General features: G+C 50.7%; 4 protein-coding genes and 1 pseudogene across 5 annotated transcripts in view; all 5 read right to left on the minus strand.

The window, feature by feature from the left end:
- Nucleotides 1–7,125: 7,125 nt before the first annotated feature.
- LOC311120410 (histone H3.2) lies at nt 7,126–7,536 on the minus strand (the record flags this gene model as incomplete). The annotated part of the gene is made up of 1 exon (XM_084195008.1): nt 7,126–7,536. The coding sequence occupies one exon, from the start codon at nt 7,534–7,536 to the stop codon at nt 7,126–7,128; it is 411 nt and encodes a 136-aa protein (XP_084051134.1).
- A 482-nt stretch (nt 7,537–8,018) lies between these two features.
- On the minus strand, nt 8,019–8,405 carry LOC311120418 (histone H2A; the record flags this gene model as incomplete). The annotated part of the gene is made up of 1 exon (XM_084195016.1): nt 8,019–8,405. One exon carries the CDS (start codon nt 8,403–8,405, stop codon nt 8,019–8,021), a length of 387 nt encoding a protein of 128 aa, XP_084051142.1.
- Nucleotides 8,406–9,202: 797 nt separating this feature from the next.
- The window catches only part of LOC311120402 (histone H1-like), a 21,058-nt pseudogene continuing 7,760 nt past the window's right edge, over nt 9,203–22,500 (minus strand). Inside the window, exon 2 of the transcript in view lies at nt 9,203–9,277. The product of the transcript in view is annotated as a histone H1-like (transcript). The remainder of the gene's footprint in view (nt 9,278–22,500) is intronic.
- Nucleotides 12,258–12,632, minus strand: LOC311120404 (histone H2B; the record flags this gene model as incomplete). The annotated part of the gene is made up of 1 exon (XM_084195003.1): nt 12,258–12,632. The coding sequence occupies one exon, from the start codon at nt 12,630–12,632 to the stop codon at nt 12,258–12,260; it is 375 nt and encodes a 124-aa protein (XP_084051129.1).
- On the minus strand, nt 20,074–20,385 carry LOC311120405 (histone H4; the record flags this gene model as incomplete). Its single annotated transcript, XM_084195004.1, has 1 exon — nt 20,074–20,385. The coding sequence occupies one exon, from the start codon at nt 20,383–20,385 to the stop codon at nt 20,074–20,076; it is 312 nt and encodes a 103-aa protein (XP_084051130.1).

Genomic DNA, 22,500 nt, shown 5'->3' on the forward strand with positions numbered 1-22,500 from the left:
CGATGGGGAATTGTGTGTTTCAAAAGGGGGGCCTGAATAGTTGTCCGAATGGCACGATTGTTGTGCCACATAATGCTGGTGATAGAATTGCCCACGTTGGCACCGTCAGACATAGGGCTCCCATTTTGGACTGTGTGTGTGTGTGTGTGTGTGTGTGTGCGCGCGCGCGAACGCTGTCCCCCTCTTTTCGAGCCACATCTACCGACGGGTGGTGGTTTTATGTTGTCCAAATGCCACTATTGCTTGACCCAAAATAACAACGTCACTACACTTTGCCACTGTCAGATATAGGCCTCCCTCTGTGCGCTAAAACGGGAAGGGACATTAGAATCCGCTATTTAATACTCCCTGTCCACTCGAAGTGGCTCATACTTTCCTACCAAATAGCATACGGAAGAAAAGAAAAAAACACTATATGGAATGGGCCCTTTTGAAGCGGATGTGGGTGGCTCTTAAAAGAGCCTTTGGGTTCGAGTCGGGGTGTTGAGGTTCCGAAGAGAGTGCGTTTAACCGCCGAAACCGTACAGGGTGCGTCCCTGTCGTTTCAGAGCGTAGACCACGTCCATGGCGGTAACGGTCTTCCTCTTGGCGTGCTCGGTGTAGGTGACTGCGTCACGGATCACGTTCTCCAGGAACACCTTTAGGACACCGCGGGTCTCCTCATAGATCAGACCGGAAATACGCTTCACGCCGCCGCGGCGAGCCAGACGGCGGATAGCGGGTTTGGTGATTCCCTGGATGTTATCGCGGAGAACTTTTCGGTGACGCTTGGCGCCTCCTTTTCCAAGTCCCTTGCCGCCTTTGCCTCTTCCAGACATGGTGTGTTCGCTAGTTGAGTTCAAGTGAATGAATGACTTCAGCGCCGGTGCGTGGTGCGCTATTATCTGCGTTTGGTCGACCTGATTGAGGCCATCGGCACAGAAAGCGCGCCTCTGTGATATGTTCGGAGGCGTTGCAAAGGGGAGGGCGCTCGTTCTAGGGGACTAGGGAGGAGCGATTACAAAGGTGACGTGAAAGCAACTACCGTGCGCGGGAAACATACTCCAATACTGATATAGGCTATGTGGAACACAAGGCCAAACGGTGACAACTGGGAGATCAGCTAGTACACTGTGTCCCTGTCCTCATATTGTTGTTGTTGTTGTTGTTGTTGTTGTTGTTGTTGTTGTTGCACCTGATTTTACTCATTGAGGACTTGCTAATTAGGTGACAGGTTGTTCAGTCAGCTGTGGCTCTCCAGGGCTACAAGAAAAATGGGTATTGTTGGGGGTAGGCTACTCTACCGCTGGAGTTGGGAAACACTGACCTAGTAGGATGAGTCTGTTTAGCTATGGAAGGACGTGTCGTATTGACTGTCATTAATAAACATCACTCTTCTTCTTTCTTCTCTAGACACCACTCGGCCTGACAGTAAGGGGGCCAAGAGGACCTGGGGTGCGGATGGGAGGGGTGGTGATCCCTCTGCAAGCTGGAGCGTTTACAAAATAGTTGTCATCATCCTTATGCCTAATGTGTGTTGCAGCCAAACAGCACACACTGTTTGTGTGACTCCCTGACATTACGCAATGATGTAAGCACATTTGGGAATGTCTTCCATATTGTTGCATAAAGACGACCGTGTGCATAAACTGTGAGACCGAGAGTGGCGTACCTTTACCCACACACACACACCCACACACACACACACACACACACACACAATGAAGGGATTGATTTCCTACGCATACAGAGGTGATAGTGATGTGCCAATATTGTATGGTACCTTTCTTAGCAAACCAATAATAAAGCTTCTTATAATGGAATTATTGTTATGATGTTGATCATTTGTATTGCCGCAGGATAGCCTCAGATGTGTCGTCAAAGAAAGGCCACAGAAAGAGGGCCCGTCTCAACTGTTCATTTCAAAAGGGACAAATTGGGGGGGTGCACTGATGCCTTAAGGGCCCAAGAGCACAGACTGCCACTTTATCATTCAGTGCAGTTGAACATCTCACATTTGACTAGCTTTCATAGGACAACTTATTGTTGCCATAATTGTCTCTTACCTGTACTTACTGGCTGCCGGCCCTCGGTGGAGTATATCGAGGAACAGAGGGTGCCTTTTAGGATAAGGACTAACAAGGTTTTGACTAGGTGGGATACAGCTACGACCGGAAGTGACTTTTCCCTAGCAGTTTAGGCTAATTAGGCTAGAGTGCAGATACTTGACATGTACAGTACAACAACAAATCACAGAGGGCCTGTTACCACACCCTATAGGCTTGAACATCATAATATCACAATATATAATAATACTCATACATAATAATCGAAAATCACCTTTGACTACAGTGACATTGGTAGTAAGTAGGCTACAGTATAATGGATAGCTACCCAACTGGGACAGAAAGTGGAAATTGAAGGGGGACACGCAGTGAGCAAAACTCCTAACGACATAAAAACACAGACACTTCAGTGGAACGCACAGGGCTAGACGGGAAGGAAGACGTGGAGAAGGACTATTGAAGAGGAGATGAAGAACACCGGAAGCATCGAGTGAAGAAATGGGCCCGGAACAGGGTTAGGCCGAGATGCACTGTTGACGCCCTATCCTTCATTTAGGACCTCAAAGAAATGAGTCAACTCCTATAGGGACTATTTTCACCGCCACCTGCTGGACCAGAGGTCATGTGGCCAACACTCTGCTTGAGATCATTAAGAGCTATAAGGAGTCCATCAACTACCTGGTCAGTCAAGTCATATAGGGGGGGATTTCATGGCCACCTGCTGGAGCAGAAGTCATGTTTGCCAACACTGGCCTTAAAATCATTAGGAGCTATAAGGAATAAATCAACTCATCATTCAAGTCATATAGGGAGGGATCTTAGCACCACCTGCTGGATCAGAAGTACCCTTCACTGTAGGCACAAGAGAGCCATCATCTCTCAACCGGTGCAATTTCCATAAGTATGTGGTAATAAAACAAACAACGACAGCTCCTCATATAGGCAGTGGTTTCAAAACTCTAAGCGCGTGTTCAAGTAGAGCACACCAAATCATACATGTACTTGTTCATCACACTGAATCAGTGTTTAATCTAGAAATACATGCCTCGCGTTGCAATACGTGTTCTTGTAAAGTCATTGCTTTCCACAATGCAATGCTCACATCACTTTCCGTGTGATATTGTTGGTCATTTGTTCAAATGTATTTGACTATGACTTCATCCGACTGCTCTGAATTCATAATAACCTCACGGTTTGGTGTTAACCTACCGATTTTCAACTGCTACTGCAGTAATTGCCTACTGCAGATTAGGAACGCTGTCATGAAAATGTATGCTTGGGAAGTGTTGCTCCTGAGTGGCGCAGTGGTCTAAGGCACTGCATCGCAGTGCTAACTGTGCCACTAGAGATCCTGGGTCGAATCCAGGCTCTGTCGCAGCCGGCCGCGACCCGGGAGACTCATGGGCGGCGCACAATTGGCCCAGCAGTCGTCCAGGGTAGGGGAGGGAATGGCCGGCAGGGATGTAGCTCAGTTGATGGCGAGCATGGCGTTTGCAATGCCAGCGTTGTGGGGTCGATTCCCACGGGGGGCCAGTATAAAAAAAAAAGTGTATTCACTAAACTGTAAGTCGCTCTGGATAAGAGCGTCTGCTAAATGACTAAAATGTAAATGTAAGTCTAAAATGAGGGTAACTCCCCTTAAGGTAAATGTCTGTGTTCTGAGTGGCAAAAAAATACTGATTTTTTCATAACATTTAGATATGTGCATACTGCCTGTCCTTAGGCAACCGCATTTAGAAGGGAAAGAAGTGGAACAAATGAATACTTTTCTTGCTCTTCAATCAAAACAAAAGCTTCACAAAGTGGTGCGTTTTGCCCCTAAATGACCCCTGAGGATTAGTGTGTTCTCATTTGTCAGTAATTGACCCTGACATACTCCCTTTAAATGGTACTATTTTAGGCAAACGTATACTGTAATGTACTACTATTATGATGATGACTATTATAATGTCACTTCACGGTAAGTAGAGCGAAATGCTGATATTGACAAGGTCAGAGATGTAAGGTATGTCACAAATGCATCCCCTATACTGTAAACGTGAATCCAAAAGGAAGTTGCTGGGGTCTATTGGATGGAGGGGTGTACTCAACTGTGCCTCAGAGAGAGGCACAGTTGAGTACTCACTCTCTCTCTCTCTCTCTCTTTCACTCTCTCTCTCTCTCTCTCTCACTCTCTCTCTCTCACTCACTCACTCACTCAGTCTCTCAGTCTCAGTCACTCACACTCTCTCTCTCTCATTCACTCACTCACTCACTCACTCACTCACTCACTCACTCTCTCAGTCTCTCTCTCACTCACTCTCTCTCTCTGTCTCTCACTCACTCTCTCACTCACTCACTCTCTCTCACTCACTCACTCTCTCAGTCTCTCAGGCTCACTCACTCACACTCTCTCTCTCTCTCACTCACTCTCTCAGTCTCTCTCTCTCTCTCTCACTCACTCACTCTCTCTCACTCACTCACTCTCTCAGTCTCTCAGGCTCACTCACTCACACTCTCTCTCTCTCTCACTCACTCTCTCAGTCTCTCGCTCTCTCTCTCACTCACTCTCTCTCTCACTCACTCACTCACTCACTCACTCACTCACTCTCGCAGTCTCTCTCTCTCACTCACTCTCTGTCTCTCAGTCTCTCTCACTCACTCACTCTCTCACTCACTCTCTCAGTCTCTCAGTCTCTCAGTCTCTCTCACTCACTCACTCTCTCACTCACTCTCTCAGTCTCTCAGTCTCACTCACTCACACTCTCTCTCTCTCAGTCTCTCTCTCTCTCACTCACTCACTCACTCTCTCTCTCTGTCTCTCACTCACTCTCTCAGTCTCTCTCACTCTCTCACTCACTCTCTGTCTCTCAGTCTCTCTCACTCACTCACTCTCTCACTCTCTCAGTCTCTCAGTCTCTCTCTCACTCACTCTCTCAGTCTCTCAGTCTCTCTCTCTCACTCACCCCCTCACTCACTCTGTCAGTCTCTCTCTCTCTCACTCACTCTCTCTCTCTCACTCACTCACTCTCACTCACTCACTCTCTCAGTCTCTCAGTCTCACTCACTCACACTCTCTCTCTCTCAGTCTCTCTCTCTCTCTCTCTCTCACTCACTCACTCTCTCTCACTCACTCACTCACTCACTCTCTCTCTCTGTCTCTCACTCACTCTCTCAGTCTCTCTCACTCTCTCACTCACTCTCTGTCTCTCAGTCTCTCTCACTCACTCACTCTCTCACTCTCTCAGTCTCTCAGTCTCTCTCTCACTCACTCACTCACTCACTCAGTCTCTCAGTCTCTCTCTCTCACTCACCCCCTCACTCACTCTGTCAGTCTCTCTCTCTCTCACTCACTCTCTCTCTCTCACTCACTCACTCTCACTCACTCACTCTCTCAGTCTCTCAGGCTCACTCACTCACACTCTCTCTCTCTCTCACTCACTCTCTCAGTCTCTCGCTCTCTCTCTCACTCACTCTCTCTCTCACTCACTCACTCAGTCACTCACTCACGCAGTCTCTCTCTCTCACTCACTCTCTCTCTCTGTCTCTCACTCACTCTCTCAGTCTCTCTCACTCTCTCACTCACTCTCTGTCTCTCAGTCTCTCTCACTCACTCACTCTCTCACTCACTCTCTCAGTCTCTCAGTCTCACTCACTCACACTCTCTCTCTCTCAGTCTCTCTCTCTCTCTCTCACTCACTCACTCTCTCTCACTCACTCACTCACTCACTCTCTCAGTCTCTCTCTCTCTCACTCACTCACTCTCTCAGTCTCTCTCTCTCTCTCTCAGTCTCTCAGTGTCTATTTGAGTCGAATCAACGTAATATAATCCTTTTTACGTCTCTATCATCTTTACTCAATGTATTGGACCACATCAACTCAACTTACTCAAGCTTATCTACTCATAAAAACAAGCAAAAATATCTACTCAATAATATGACGTGTGCCTTTGTTGACTGTAATAGCTTGAGTACATTCCACAAAGTCATTTTTTACAGTGTATCTAAAGACACGTTTGTTGTGGTGATGCACTTTTTCTTTGACGTTGAACTTGCATTGAACAGACAAATCCATTTCGTTACAACCCTTTTGTAGTATGACTTAGGAATATTTGTTGATGATCCTAATGTCTATGCTTGAATAGTGATTGGTTGTTGGTGAAATATTGCTGAGAACCCATCGTTTCCTGGCCTTTTTTCACTATTGAGCAATTTTGAAACATTTGTTTTGCTATTGGATTCATAATGGTGACCTGGGACAAGTAATTAGTGAAAACTAGAGTTTAGCAGTTGCCATTAAAGCGATCGAACCAAGTCATCCTAATAGGCTAGTATTAGCCTAAAGCAGGGATTCCCAAACTCAGGCCACGTTTTGGGAGTTTTTGCCCCAGCACTACACAGCTGATTCAAATAATCAACTCATCATCATCAAGCTGGGAGTATTAGAATCAGCTGTGGAGTGTTAGGGCAAAACGCAAAACGCGCACCCCTTGGGGACCCCAGGACCGCGTTTGGGAAACGCTGGCCTAAAGAGCAAATGACCATGAGGTGCAGTACCCACATTTAACCACAAGATGGCCTCCGTGCTCCACTGTAAAGTTTGGGCCTCTGCATGAGTCTCTCAGCAGCACTGCAACATGGGACTTTCAAAGGAAGTTGGCATGCAATGTTTCTTCTGGACTGCATTCAAGGCAACTAATGACACACAACTAATAGTGTCAATTATTCATCTGAACACAATTCTTGTAACTATTCGGCCTATATTATCACTCGTTTCTTTTCCCCCTCCTTTGTAAAGCATTTTACTGTGCTACTATAGTCCAAAGTAAGTGGATGATGCCAGACGGTTGTATATATATATATATATATATACACATACATACACACACACACACACACACACACACACACACACATTGAAGCTAGACTTCAGGCAACGAAAAGGTACAATACGTAGCTTTTAGACGTGTTAGTGAACAACATACATGGTGGGTAATGTAGAGGTGCGTGTATACATGGAACAATTGTGCCTTTTTGATGGAAATATGGAGGTGGCTCTTAAAAGAGCCTTTGGGGGATTTTGGAGTTCAGGTCATCCTCATTTATGCGCGCTCTCCGCGAATACGGCGGGCCAGCTGGATGTCCTTGGGCATGATGGTCACCCGCTTGGCGTGGATGGCGCACAGGTTGGTGTCCTCGAACAGGCCGACCAGGTAAGCCTCGCTAGCCTCCTGCAGGGCCATCACAGCGGAACTCTGGAAGCGCAGGTCGGTCTTGAAGTCCTGGGCGATTTCTCGCACCAGGCGCTGGAAGGGCAGCTTGCGGATGAGCAGCTCAGTGGACTTCTGGTAACGACGGATCTCTCTCAGAGCCACGGTGCCGGGCCTGTAACGGTGAGGCTTCTTCACACCGCCGGTGGCCGGGGCACTCTTGCGAGCAGCCTTAGTGGCGAGCTGCTTCCTGGGGGCTTTGCCACCGGTGGATTTGCGAGCGGTTTGCTTGGTTCTGGCCATGGCGCTTCTCTGACAGTCGGGAGTATAGCCTCGAAATGCCTATGTGAAGTTTATAAAGCCGGCAGTGGCGCCTGCTGATTGGACACCATCTCCCCACCACCCCGATTGGCCCGTTGCGCAGGCCTCCTCCGTTGGCCATTGGACGGGAGGCCCGGCCTCTCCAAAATTCAAACTCCCGGTGCGCGCGCGCAATAGGACGCCGCCGGCCCTTTACGCATAATAATAGTCGCCAAAGTCAAGAGTGACATCTTTATAGGCACGTTGTAATCTAATGCTAGCCTGCTATGGCAAACGAGGCCTAGTAGGTGTTGTTGTTCATGGAAGGCCTCATGTGGGCACAGAATGTCGAAATAGTTGTGTATACACCCACTCAATGTGTAGCGGTCATAGAAAGGTACTTTGCGCTTTTGGAGAGCTAGGTGGTTGGCTCTTAAAAGAGCCTTTGGGGGTTGAGTAGTCAAGTTGAAGTCGCAGTAGCGAATTTACTTGGCTTTGACTGCCTTCTCGGTCTTCTTGGGGAGTAGCACTGCCTGGATGTTGGGCAACACACCACCCTGAGCGATGGTCACACCGCCGAGCAGTTTGTTCAGTTCCTCGTCGTTACGGACGGCCAGCTGCAGGTGACGGGGGATGATACGAGTCTTCTTGTTGTCACGGGCAGCGTTGCCGGCCAACTCCAGGATCTCAGCAGTCAGGTACTCGAGCACGGCGGCCAGGTAGACTGGTGCGCCAGCGCCCACACGCTCGGCGTAGTTGCCTTTGCGCAGTAGCCTGTGCACACGGCCCACGGGGAACTGGAGCCCGGCACGGGATGAACGGGTCTTTGCCTTCGCCCTGGCCTTGCCTCCGGTTTTGCCTCTTCCGCTCATATTGGTATCTTGAGAAAGTCACAGAAAGTCTGAATGAGCCGCTCGCCACTTCGAGAGCCGTACTTATACCTCGCCACAAGAGGCAACGATTGGCCACCGGGCCGGTGTGGCCTTATCCAATTGGAGCGAGGGACAGACAGACAGACAGCCCTAAGCCGGTTCCCACCCACAGGCAGCGAGTGAGAGGCTACTTTGTGTCCCTCCGACTTTGTTACTTTGTGTCATTTCGCGTGAGCGCCAAAATGTCCGACATGAAATCCTCACATTATTTCTCTCCAAATGGGAAACAAACAGCTGGTGAGGGTGCACTCTTGAGTTTGAAATCGAAGCCACTATAGTATTGTTATTACATGGCACTTGTAACACATCACAGCAGCCTGCCTCTGAACGGGAATAGCCCAGTGGCTCATATATAAATATGGCTGTTGAGGGTGCACTCGTGAGTTTGAATTCGAAGCCACTATAGTATTGTTATTACATGGCACTTGTAACACATCACAGCAGCCTGCCTCTGAACGGGAATAGCCCAGTGGCTCATATACAAATGGCTGGTGAGGGTGCACTCGTGAGGTCGAATTTCTAAGCCATTTTGGCCCTCTATTATATTCCTCTCCCTTCGCACACACCCAGAGTGGGACGATGTTGTGTGCGTAAAAGTAGCCTAGTGTGCGTAATTTCTTTTTCACGACAGATAGTACATGGAAATCAATGCGCTTTCTATGGAAAGAGGTGGGTGGCTCTTAAAAGAGCCTTTTGTGGTACAACATGTGTCGAGTAGAACACTGTTTGTAATAGGTTTACTTCTTCTTGGGGGCTGCCTTCTTGGCCTTGGCTGCCTTGGGCTTGGCGGCTTTGGGCTTGGCTGCCTTTGTAGCCTTCTTGGGGCTCTTGGCCGCCTTCTTGGCCGCTGCGGCGGGCTTCTTCACCTTCTTGGGGCTCTTGGCGGCCTTTTTGGGTGTAGCGGGCTTCTTGGCCTTCTTGGGGGACTTCTTTGCGGCGACGGCCTTCTTGGCTGCTACCTTCTTGGGCTTCTTCGCCGCGGCGGGCTTCTTGGCGGCCACCTTCTTTACTTTGGGAACTGCGGTTTTCTTGGCGGGCTTCTTTGCCTCGACGGCTTTCTTGTTGAGCTTGAAGGAGCCGGATGCACCGGTGCCCTTGGTCTGGACCAGGGTGCCCTTGGTGACGAGGCTCTTGACTGCGATCTTGACGCGGGAGTTGTTCTTCTCCACGTCGTAGCCGCCTGCCGCCAGCGTCTTCTTGAGCGCGGCCAGGGACACGCCGCTCCTCTCCTTGGAGGCGGTCACAGCCTTGACGATGAGTTCTCCTACGCTGGGTCCCGCTTTCTTGGGCTTGGCTGCTGCCTTCTTCTTGGGTGCCTTGGCCGGCGCTGCGGCTGCGGGTGCTGGTGCGACTTCTGCCATGTCTGTCTGTCTGTCTGTCTGTCGTTTGGTCCGGTACACACACACACACACACGGTCTGCGAGGAGTAGTTTGCTGTAGACGCTGCTCTGCGCTATTGAAGCTCCACACCGAGCAGGGGGCTGGCCTTAAACGCGACATGAGAACCATGTAGACTCAAGGCAACCAGCTCGGCTTCTCTGGGCTGGCCAAATGCTCTTTCACTTGTGTTTTCTGTTCGCCTATATCGGCCCGAAAGTCACCGACGGAGCCGTGTTTTTGGTCCAAAAGCGAACGGCCCAGCGAGCAGACTTGTCTCCGTTCAGAATAAAGTAATGTGGGCCGCGGAAGGGCCGTGCATTTTGTTGCGGCTCGCTCAAAACCTCACCGTTCGACTGTCGGGTGGAGCGGTGCGCACTGGTTTTCCTGTGCTATTTGTCTCCTAAATGGCCTAAAAGTGCATCCGATTGCGAGCAGCACTTGTTGTGTAGTGAGCCGAGATGTCTGGCAAGGGAATCAAATGGTTTGGGGTCCCCTGATGTGGTCAGGGGTGTTTTAAAGAAGCGCTCTTTTGGGGACCTTAAAACACATGCACCTGTGAGGCCTGGCTGAGACTAGTGTTGTACCTCAAGTTTCAGGTTGTATTCGTCATATGTACAGGATCCACATGGTATAAACAGTCCTACGACATGCTTACTTGCACTATGTGTGTGTGTGTGTTATTGTATTAGTACTTTTTGTGCACTGGCAGTGTGAGTGTTGTTGTTGTTGTATTTGTAGCCTACTATTTCTACACAGTGAGATTGTGTGTTGTCTTCTGGTAGGTAGGTAGGTAGGTAGGTAGGTTGGCTGTCTCTACTAATATATTGTTCACCTGCTTGACTCCGCAGCGTGACTCGCCTCGGTCTTTGTGTCTGTGGGTCTTGGTGTCTGGCTGGCGCTATGGAGGCTGGCGCCCCATGGGTCATGGCGCGTTGATATAGGCCTAGATAGAGGGAGTCTCTCTCTCTGTCTGTCTCTCTCTCTCTCTCTCCCCCCAAGTGGGACAAGGGCTGCATATGTGGTTGGACTGGGAGAAGAATCCCAGCAGGTGCATGTGGGTCAGAAGGTTGATTGCGGCCTCTTTTCTTTTCCTTGTTGTATATATGTATGGGGCGGCAGGTAGCTTAGTGGTTAAGAGTGGTTAAGAGCGTTGTGCCAGTAACCGAAAGGTGGCTGGTTCTAATCCCCGAGGCGACTAGGTGAAAAATCTGTCGATGTGCCCTTGAGCAAGGCACTTAACCCTAATTGCTCATGTAAGTCGCTCTGGATAAGAGTGTCTGCTAAATGACTAAAATGTAAATGTATAGGCTATCCCCAAGGTAGTCATTGGGATCCGCTGCTGCTCCAACGACTATCGCAAGGGCCGCCCGCTCGCTCACTGTGTTATACTGTGACTTGGCCTACAGACACATTCATATCCTCACGTGGAAGCAACTGCCTTAGCTGGTAGAGCACGGCGCTTGTAACGCCAAGGTAGTGGGTTCGATCCCCGGGACCACCCATACACAAAAATGTATGCACGCATGACTGTAAGTCGCTTTGGATAAAAGCGTCTGCTAAATGGCATATTATATTATTATATTTATCCTGTTGCCTCATGAGGGTAGTAGGAAGGAAAATACACTATGTGCCTCAAATGTACTACACTTTACATGGACATTTTGAGTCATGTAGCAGACGATCTTATCCAGAGCCACTTACAGTTAAGTGTGTGCCTACATTTTCATACTGGCCCCCCTTGGGAAACGAACCCGCAACCCTGGCGTTGCAAGCGCAGTGCTCTACCAACTGAGCTACAGGGGACTATATATGTATGATGCGACCTGGACCGGAAATGACCCGTTGGCAATAAGGGCTACGTATATATATATATATATATATATGCCTACTCCTATTCTTCCTAGACGGGATTATTCACCCCCTTTTTATTCTTGCCATTATCGTTCTCATTCACATCATTAGGGTATAGTCCAATGATGGAGCGTCCATTCTCCCCGTCCGTGTCCTACCGATTCAGGAAGTCGACTCAAAATGACTATCCGCTCATTAAACGACAAAAGGCATTTCTTTCCATTCAAACCCAACAGACTGCTTTTTTTATTTACACCCTTTGTCAAATGGTGCCATTTTTCATTGCCTTCACCTGGAATGGAGGCCGACAAACATGGGTTACTATTCAGCGTGCAAAGACAACAAAAAAGGCGCGCTAAACCCCTACGCTGGAACGGGCGGGGGAAATGATACAATGTAGCCGTTCTCCGAGCCGGCGCGCGCCGCCCATTAAACAATGATACAATGTAACGCAGCCTACCTGCGCATTCATTCGGTGGCGATGGAAATGCTCTTTTTACTGACAGAGTGGGTGGCTCTTAAAAGAGCCTTTGGGTTAGTAGAGCAGTCCAAATGCGCTGTTTACTTGGAGCTGGTGTACTTGGTTACGGCCTTGGTGCCCTCGGACACGGCGTGTTTGGCAAGTTCACCGGGGAGTAGCAGGCGCACGGCGGTCTGGATCTCCCTAGAGGTGATGGTAGAACGCTTGTTGTAGTGGGCCAGGCGAGAGGACTCTCCGGCGATACGCTCGAAGATGTCGTTCACGAACGAGTTCATGATTCCCATGGCCTTGGAGGAGATGCCGGTGTCGGGGTGGACCTGCTTCAGGACCTTGTACACGTAGATGGCGTAACTCTCCTTCCTGGACTTTCTGCGCTTCTTGCCGCCCTTCCCTGCGGTCTTGGTGACGGCTTTCTTGGAGCCCTTCTTGGGCGCTGACTTTGCTGGCTCGGGCATGATGATGTCTCGTTGCTTCTCAGAAACGAATGAGGGGGTGAAGGGCGCTTACCCGTCTTATGAAGAGGAAGCTAATCAAAGTCGGCGGCCGTGGACACTCCCCTGCTTGCTCGTAGGCGCCCCTGCTATTTGCCCAGTGGAGCTCTAGCGCTCAAAAGAGCCTTCCGCTCAGAGGCTAGCTTCCCGAACAAAGACAATTGAGGGCGCGCGCGCGGGTCCTCACCCCCTCCCTCCTCTCTATAGCCTATGCTCTGTGACCGATGGGGAATTGTGTGTTTCAAAAGGGGGGCCTGAATAGTTGTCCGAATGGCACGATTGTTGTGCCACATAATGCTGGTGATAGAATTGCCCACGTTGGCACCGTCAGACATAGGGCTCCCATTTTGGACTGTGTGTGTGTGTGTGTGTGTGTGTGTGCGCGCGCGCGAACGCTGTCCCCCTCTTTTCGAGCCACATCTACCGACGGGTGGTGGTTTTATGTTGTCCAAATGCCACTATTGCTTGACCCAAAATAACGACTAGTTACCGGAGTGTAACTCCAGTTCTATGAGTGGAGCGGAGCCCCATAGGGGAGCTATGCTCCTAGTGGTTTACCCTCTGCCCTAGGGCAGAACAGCCTGAAGCAAATTTATGCACACACCTACAGCCAATAGGAGTACAGGTGTCCCTATATAAGGAACCCCGTTCCATCAATCTGCCTCCCGAGATATTATCTTCAGCGAGACTAGAGAGGATCGGTAGGGCCTTAAGTCCTATGGGGCTCCGCTCCACTCATAGAACTGGAGTTACACTCCGGTAACTAGTCGTTCTATATCGTGGAGCTCCGCCCCATAGGGGAGCTATGCTCCTAGTGGTTTAAGGCGGAGCGAAACGCTCCAAAATGTACTCCCTGCCGAGCCTAACACTTCCCATTAAAAAATGAAAAAGGTCAAGCCCAGCAATGGCTGCAACCAATTCTCGCAGTACTGCGACTAAAAAACCCATTAGGGCGTCACAATATACCGCGTCATTGGTTATAGACCCGCCCCCTCTAGCTCAATGACAATGTCAATGGCTATTGGGCAGATCAATAGAATAGACGCCGTGCTAATCTGACTAGCAGATAGCCGTGCCTCAATATTCTATGAACAAAATATATACCAGTCATACTAAACTGAACCTCAGATAGATGACCTCACATTCTGTCCATTCAATACATGTTTCTATATGCTGACACTGTCAGACAGGAGACATGCCACAGACTATGCTCTTCATCCAAAGCGGACCTGATAGAGACCAGTCTATCATCCTGCTTCTCCCTCCTCTAGCTCAAGATTCTCTTTCAGCTGTGCTGAGTGCAATCGAGATTGGAGTTAAAGGGCTTATCCTTGACATAAGTCTTCCTAACCAGAGCGGACCTGATTGGAACCTGTCCAAGGTCCTACTCTGTCCTCTTTTTCTTGCTCAAGAACGCCTTTCAGCTCTGCTGAAATTTGATCGAACACAAGAGTTAGAAAACATGTCCATAATATGTTACTTCTAATAAAAGCGGACTTATGAACTTATTCACAATCCTGCTTTCTTCTCTATTCTGCTCATGATCTCCCTTCAGCCACGCTGAGTACAGACCGAGCCAAAGAGTTAGAAGACATATCCAACAGATAGAAACGGATAAAAGGAGACGGTGTCGACCATGACGCTGCTCTACAAATATCCTCTACCTCTGTTCCTCTGAAAAGAGCAGTAGAAGCTGCTACTCCACGAGTGGAGTGCGCTCTAATACCCTGAGGCGGTTGTTGCCCCGCCGCCTCGTACGCCTTCTCAATGCCTTCACAAAGCCAATGAGACAAACGCTGTTTTGAAAGTGGTCTACCCAATGCAGCCGCACCGTGACACACAAACAGCTGAGGCGATGACCTAACCGCCGCTGTGCGCCTAACGTAACACGCCAAAGCGCGTACTGGGCACAGACAGTGAAGCTTTTCCTCACTCCTCTCCCCATGGGGAGGGGGATGAAAAGCCCACAATTCCACGATCTGCGATCTATATGCACTGTTAATAACCTTCGGCACAAATGTCGGGTTAGGACGTAACACCGCTCTGCTCAGATCGCCATTAATGGCTAGGCAGTCGGGTCTCGTCGACAGTGCACACAAATCGCTGACTCGTTTAGCAGTAGTCAAGGCGAGCAACAGCGCCGTCTTGATAGACAGCATCTTGAGGGGTATTTGATTCAATGGCTCGAACGGCGACTTACATAGCGCTTCGAGAACCAAAGCCAAATCCCACCGGGGCAGCGTAGCTCTAGGCATTGGCCTAAGCCGTCGCGTTCCCAATAAGAAACGTTTCACTAATGGATGACTAAACAGGTTTTTCCCGTTAAACCCTTCATGACCAGCTGAAATTGCCGCTGCAAACACTCGAATGGTGGAGGGCGATTTCTGCTTATCAAACATAAACTGCAGGAATGAGAGCACACTCTCTACCTGACAGCTCATGGGGTCTACGTCCTGTGTGTTACACCACTGTGAGAAAACATTCCATCTGCTCGTGTACATCCTGGAAGTGGAACTGGCCCTAGCGCTCTGTATGGTTCTGATCACTGCATCAGATAACCCACGGCGCTTCAACCTGTCCCGTTCAGGAACCAAGCCCTCAGTGGTTGACCGATTATGGGCCACTGCCCTATCGAGCCTCCCGCCTGGCTCAACGCGTCTCGTCGATGTGGAATTGTCCAAGGTGGCACAATCAACATCTGACTCATCTCTGCAAACCACGGAGCCCCCGGGCGATCGGGCGCTATCAGTATCACTGTTAGCTCCTCTGATCTCACCCTGGCTAGCAGTGGGAGAATGCAAGACAGCGGAGGGAATGCATACAGGAGAACTTTCGGCCACGGGCAGTGCGCGAACGCGTCTCTTCCCAATGGCGGCTCGTCCTGTTGTCTCAGGGAGAACCATAGGGGACACTGCGCGTTCACACGTGACGCGAACAGATCCACCTCGGCTCTCCCGAATTGTTCCCAAATTTGGAGAACAATGTCTGGGTGCAGACACCACTCGTCGTCTCGAGGACCCCCTCTTGACATGAGATCTGCCCCTACGTTCAAGTAGCCCGGAATGTGCGCTGCTCTCAACGAGCGAAGGTGCTTGTGAGCCCACAGCCACAATTCCTCTGCCGCCCTGTGGAGGGCAGGAGACCTGACCCCTCCCTGGCGATTTATGTGAGCTACTGTGGTCCGGTTGTCTGACCAAACCAACACATCGCGACCCCGAAGGGTAGACGCGAAGTGGTTCAGAACCAGTCGAACCGTTTCCAACTCCAAGAGGTTTATGTGCCGACCTGATTGAGGCCATGCACCACCTATCGCTTGAGACTGACATGTCCCTCCCCATCCAGTCAGACAGGCATCTGTATACACTGGAATGTAGGATGACACCTTGCCCATCGGGACTCCGTGCGTGAGAACGCACGGGTTCCTCCAATAGTCCAGGTCTGCTCTTAGCGAGAGAGGAACCACCACCAACCGATGACGTTGACGCACTGGGTCTAGTCTTAGTTGGGCGAACCACCGCTGTGTTCTGCGCATGTGCAGAAGCCCCAGCGGTACCACAGAGTGGGCTGCCGACATGAGACCCAAAAGTGACATGATCGATAACGCCGTTACTGTGTGATTCGGACGACACTTCCTCAGGGCTAGTACCAATGCTGCCCTTCGAGGGTCCGATATTCGCGCCCTCATCATTACAGTGTCTAGCTGTAGTCCCAGGTAGACAATCTGATGACTGGGCCAGGGTGCGCTCTTTTTCCAATTCACAGCGAACCCCAGACGCGTGAGATGAATCACTGTCTGTGTCGTGTGCGTGAACGCCAGCTCTGCTGACGGGGCGAGAACCAGCAGGTCGTCTAGGTAGGCTAATATCCTTATCCCTTGACGACGCAGCGGTTCCAATGCCGCCTCCACACATTTGGAAAACGTTCGAGGTGCCAGGGCGTACCCAAACGGCATCCTCGTGAACTCGTACGCCACCCCTTGAAAGGCGAACCGCAGAAACTTTCTGTGGCGAAATTGAATCGGCACATGAAAGTACGCGTCCTTTAGGTCTATGCTTGTACAAAAGTCTCCCTTCTGGACACATTCCAGTAGACGTTTTGTCGTCAGCATTCGAAAGGGCCGTTTGGTTATGCTCTCGTTGAGAATGCGTAAATCCAAAATCGGCCTCACTCCCCCCGTCTTTTTGGGCACTAGGAAATAGGGCGAATAGAGCCCCTTGTTCCTTTGCTCTCGGGGAACTACTGTGACCGCCTCCTTCGCCAAAAGTTCCGTGATCTCTGATATCAGAGCGGCTACTTTGTCCGGCGTTTTCATCACCGTTTCCACCACTCCCCGAAACGGGGGTGGGGTCCGATGGAATTGGAGGGCATAACCCTTCTCTAACGTCTGTTCTAGCCAGCGTGAGAGGGTACAGCTTCGTTGCCACTGCCAGCAATGCAGAGAAAGCGGACGTGCACGAAGCTCTTTTACGTCCAGTAGGAAGGACCTGTATTCCTCTATGGCCCTTGCCGCCGCTATTCCCCAGCACTGAGTTGGTGGAATAGCCCAGGGGGGGCCCCCCTCGAAAGGGAGAGGAAACATCAGCTGGTTCGTGAATCGGAGGCCTTGATACGTTAGTTACGCCCGTAACTCCAGTAATCCGGCCCTCCGTGAACGCAGCACGGTTCTGAACTGCGCTGTCTGAGGCATTAACCTGAGACAGCGCGCTCTCCCCGGATAGCGATTGCGTCATCACGTCATTGTCTGACTGAGACTGCCGCTTGCCATGAGACCCATCCATTACAGTACTCATCTGAGTCTGAAAGGTGTAATCTCTGACTGGTACCACACGGTGGTGCCATAACACCTCTTTACTGGTCTCATGCGGCTGCTCAACAACACACTCAGTGAGTGGTGGGCTGCGCTCAGAGCCCTGGGCATTGATACGTTCATGATAGACCGGAGGCGTCCATACCTTGGTTACACCTGTAACTCTGGTATTCCCGCTCTCCGTGAATGTCGCACGGGTCTGAACTGCGCCGGCTGAGGCATTAGCCTGCAGCAAGGCGTTCTTCCCGGCTAGCGGCTGCGCCTTCATGTCACATTGGGACAGAGACAGCTGCCTGCTATGAGAGACCTTTACTACAGAGCTCCTAGGAGTCTGTAGTAAGAGATCTTTATTAGGTGAGCTAAGGCAGTGCCTTGCTACCTTTACCCTTTTCCTCTCTTGAGCGCGCTCAGCTACACACTCTAAGTGGGTTGAGCTACACTCAAGATGGTGAGGGAGAGACATAGAACGTGAAGTGTTCTTAACCTTATGGAATAAATGTCCTTCTTTGACAATGTCAGTGAGAATCATCTCTTTATTCACATAATTATAAAAACAGCCCTCCACGCCCTGAACAGTGGGGTGGGGGGGAACAGTAGGCCCCTCTGCGTCACGCGCCGGGCCGTCCTCTGCTCTCTCCCCCTCGCCTCGTCAAAGATGCCGCCTCTTTTGGGAGACCTTCTGGTGCTGCCCGGCTGGCTTCTGGACGACCTCTCTTGCCGGCGGAACCGACGCCGTCACCGTCGCTGCTGGAGGGGCCGAGCCCGCTCTCCTGCCGCCTGGGGTGTGCGTCTGTCGCCTGGCCCTTCGCCTCCCAGCGGATTTACTGGGGGCGTTAGAGGTGGACGGGTTGGCTGGGGCTCTGCTGGCCTTCATTGCCAGCGGCAAATGCTTCGCCAGGTGCTTCCTCTCCTCGTCCAACTTGGCGATGCGTTCTGTGGCGTCCTTCACAGCGAGGCCAAATAGGCCTTCGCTGGAGACGGGGGCGTTGAGCAAGGATGCTCTGTCGGTCTCCTTCATAGCCGTCATCGACAGCCAGAGGTGCCGCTCCGTGACCACCGAGGTGGCCATGGTCCTGCCCGCACATATAGCAACCGCTTGCGTCAGGTGGAGGATGGCTCCGGAAATCCTGGAGGCCTCCTCCACTTCCTCGCTGGTCATCTCAGACCTGCCCGTTGTGAGACGGGACAGGGAGGCCGCGAGGAGGGCGATGTTGTTCGCCGCCGCAACGCTCTGGGCTCCCAGCGTGAAGGATTTCTCAGCCAACTGGGCTGTGAACCTGTCCTTCTGTGCTGGCAGGGTGGCCTTCTTGGAGGCTGCCCAGGGACTCGAACCCGGCACTAGGAACGCCGTCATGGCGCCTTCGAGCCTGGGGATTCCCCTAGCCGCCCACTCATATCCAGCCACTCTGGTGAATGGGGTGTACACTCTGGCCGGCGAACGCGCCGCCAGAGGTGCCCCCCACGAGCCCTCGACATATTTGCCAAGAGAGGGCAAGGCTGGAGCCATTGGCTCAGCCGCCCTTCTTGGCTTGGAGTAGGGGCCGCCCTCCATCAAATCCACCTCCATTGGAGGGGGAGGTGGGGGCAGCGCAATCTCCAGTCGAGTGGCCGCCTTCTCAATGAGTTCGGGAAAGTCCGAACGCAGAGAGGCAGCCGCGAAGGACAGAGCCTCTGACCTAACAGAGCTCATGTCTTCCTCGCACAGGGAACCTTCAGACCTCACGCTTCCCGATGGAAAGGGGGTCTTAAAGGCTGGCGCCAGAGCTCTGGATTGCCCCACTGGGACATCCGGCTCGGCGCTCTCCCTGTCATCCTCTGATTCCGCACTGCCCGCTGATGCCTCTGAGCCAGAGGCGAGCACGGACATTGCATCATCAAGAGGGACATCCTCCTTGAAAAACGCCCAGCGCTGCTTTCTCTCCTTCATAGGAAGGAGAGCGCAGGAGGCGCAATTAGGAGGGTCGCCGAGACCATCCTTGGCATGCAGCGGTCCCAAACACACGAAACATAGGTCGTGGGGGTCCGTGGTTGCCATGGAGGTACAGCGGCACAGGGCCCTGAAAAGGGCCTTTGGGGGTGGATAACTTGGCGTGCTCATTTAGAAGACGTTGACGGCTGGCAGTCAACGACGAAATTCTTCTTGAGTCTTCTAGGCTTCTTCACTCTAGTCCAGTCGCTGAAGATAATGGGAGGCAGATTGATGGAACGGGGTTCCTTATATAGGGACACCTGTACTCCTATTGGCTGTAGGTGTGTGCATAAATTTGCTTCAGGCTGTTCTGCCCTAGGGCAGAGGGTAAACCACTAGGAGCATAGCTCCCCTATGGGGCGGAGCTCCACGATATAGAACAACGTCACTACACTTTGCCACTGTCAGATATAGGCCTCCCTCTGTGCGCTAAAACGGGAAGGGACATTAGAATCCGCTATTTAATACTCCCTGTCCACTCGAAGTGGCTCATACTTTCCTATCAAATAGCATACGGAAGAAAAGAAAAAAACACTATATGGAATGGGCCCTTTTGAAGCGGATGTGGGTGGCTCTTAAAAGAGCCTTTGGGTTCGAGTCGGGGTGTTGAGGTTCCGAAGAGAGTGCGTTTAACCGCCGAAACCGTACAGGGTGCGTCCCTGTCGTTTCAGAGCGTAGACCACGTCCATGGCGGTAACGGTCTTCCTCTTGGCGTGCTCGGTGTAGGTGACTGCGTCACGGATCACGTTCTCCAGGAACACCTTTAGGACACCGCGGGTCTCCTCATAGATCAGACCGGAAATACGCTTCACGCCGCCGCGGCGAGCCAGACGTCGGATAGCGGGTTTGGTGATTCCCTGGATGTTATCGCGGAGAACTTTTCGGTGACGCTTGGCGCCTCCTTTTCCAAGTCCCTTGCCGCCTTTGCCTCTTCCAGACATGGTGTGTTCGCTAGTTGAGTTCAAGTGAATGAATGACTTCAGCGCCGGTGCGTGGTGCGCTATTATCTGCGTTTGGTCGACCTGATTGAGGCCATCGGCACAGAAAGCGCGCCTCTGTGATATGTTCGGAGGCGTTGCAAAGGGGAGGGCGCTCGTTCTAGGGGACTAGGGAGGAGCGATTACAAAGGTGACGTGAAAGCAACTACCGTGCGCGGGAAACATACTCCAATACTGATATAGGCTATGTGGAACACAAGGCCAAACGGTGACAACTGGGAGATCAGCTAGTACACTGTGTCCCTGTCCTCATATTGTTGTTGTTGTTGTTGTTGTTGTTGTTGTTGTTGTTGTTGTTGTTGTTGTTGTTGTTGTTGCACCTGATTTTACTCATTGAGGACTTGCTAATTAGGTGACAGGTTGTTCAGTCAGCTGTGGCTCTCCAGGGCTACAAGAAAAATGGGTATTGTTGGGGGTAGGCTACTCTACCGCTGGAGTTGGGAAACACTGACCTAGTAGGATGAGTCTGTTTAGCTATGGAAGGACGTGTCGTATTGACTGTCATTAATAAACATCACTCTTCTTCTTTCTTCTCTAGACACCACTCGGCCTGACAGTAAGGGGGCCAAGAGGACCTGGGGTGCGGATGGGAGGGGTGGTGATCCCTCTGCAAGCTGGAGCGTTTACAAAATAGTTGTCATCATCCTTATGCCTAATGTGTGTTGCAGCCAAACAGCACACACTGTTTGTGTGACTCCCTGACATTACGCAATGATGTAAGCACATTTGGGAATGTCTTCCATATTGTTGCATAAAGACGACCGTGTGCATAAACTGTGAGACCGAGAGTGGCGTACCTTTACCCACACACACACACCCACACACACACACACACACACACACACAATGAAGGGATTGATTTCCTACGCATACAGAGGTGATAGTGATGTGCCAATATTGTATGGTACCTTTCTTAGCAAACCAATAATAAAGCTTCTTATAATGGAATTATTGTTATGATGTTGATCATTTGTATTGCCGCAGGATAGCCTCAGATGTGTCGTCAAAGAAAGGCCACAGAAAGAGGGCCCGTCTCAACTGTTCATTTCAAAAGGGACAAATTGGGGGGGTGCACTGATGCCTTAAGGGCCCAAGAGCACAGACTGCCACTTTATCATTCAGTGCAGTTGAACATCTCACATTTGACTAGCTTTCATAGGACAACTTATTGTTGCCATAATTGTCTCTTACCTGTACTTACTGGCTGCCGGCCCTCGGTGGAGTATATCGAGGAACAGAGGGTGCCTTTTAGGATAAGGACTAACAAGGTTTTGACTAGGTGGGATACAGCTACGACCGGAAGTGACTTTTCCCTAGCAGTTTAGGCTAATTAGGCTAGAGTGCAGATACTTGACATGTACAGTACAACAACAAATCACAGAGGGCCTGTTACCACACCCTATAGGCTTGAACATCATAATATCACAATATATAATAATACTCATACATAATAATCGAAAATCACCTTTGACTACAGTGACATTGGTAGTAAGTAGGCTACAGTATAATGGATAGCTACCCAACTGGGACAGAAAGTGGAAATTGAAGGGGGACACGCAGTGAGCAAAACTCCTAACGACATAAAAACACAGACACTTCAGTGGAACGCACAGGGCTAGACGGGAAGGAAGACGTGGAGAAGGACTATTGAAGAGGAGATGAAGAACACCGGAAGCATCGAGTGAAGAAATGGGCCCGGAACAGGGTTAGGCCGAGATGCACTGTTGACGCCCTATCCTTCATTTAGGACCTCAAAGAAATGAGTCAACTCCTATAGGGACTATTTTCACCGCCACCTGCTGGACCAGAGGTCATGTGGCCAACACTCTGCTTGAGATCATTAAGAGCTATAAGGAGTCCATCAACTACCTGGTCAGTCAAGTCATATAGGGGGGGATTTCATGGCCACCTGCTGGAGCAGAAGTCATGTTTGCCAACACTGGCCTTAAAATCATTAGGAGCTATAAGGAATAAATCAACTCATCATTCAAGTCATATAGGGAGGGATCTTAGCACCACCTGCTGGATCAGAAGTACCCTTCACTGTAGGCACAAGAG

Source organism: Coregonus lavaretus (genome assembly GCF_964263955.1).
Source record: "Coregonus lavaretus genome assembly, contig: HAP1_SCAFFOLD_1287, whole genome shotgun sequence".
NCBI lineage: Eukaryota > Metazoa > Chordata > Actinopteri > Salmoniformes > Salmonidae > Coregonus > Coregonus lavaretus.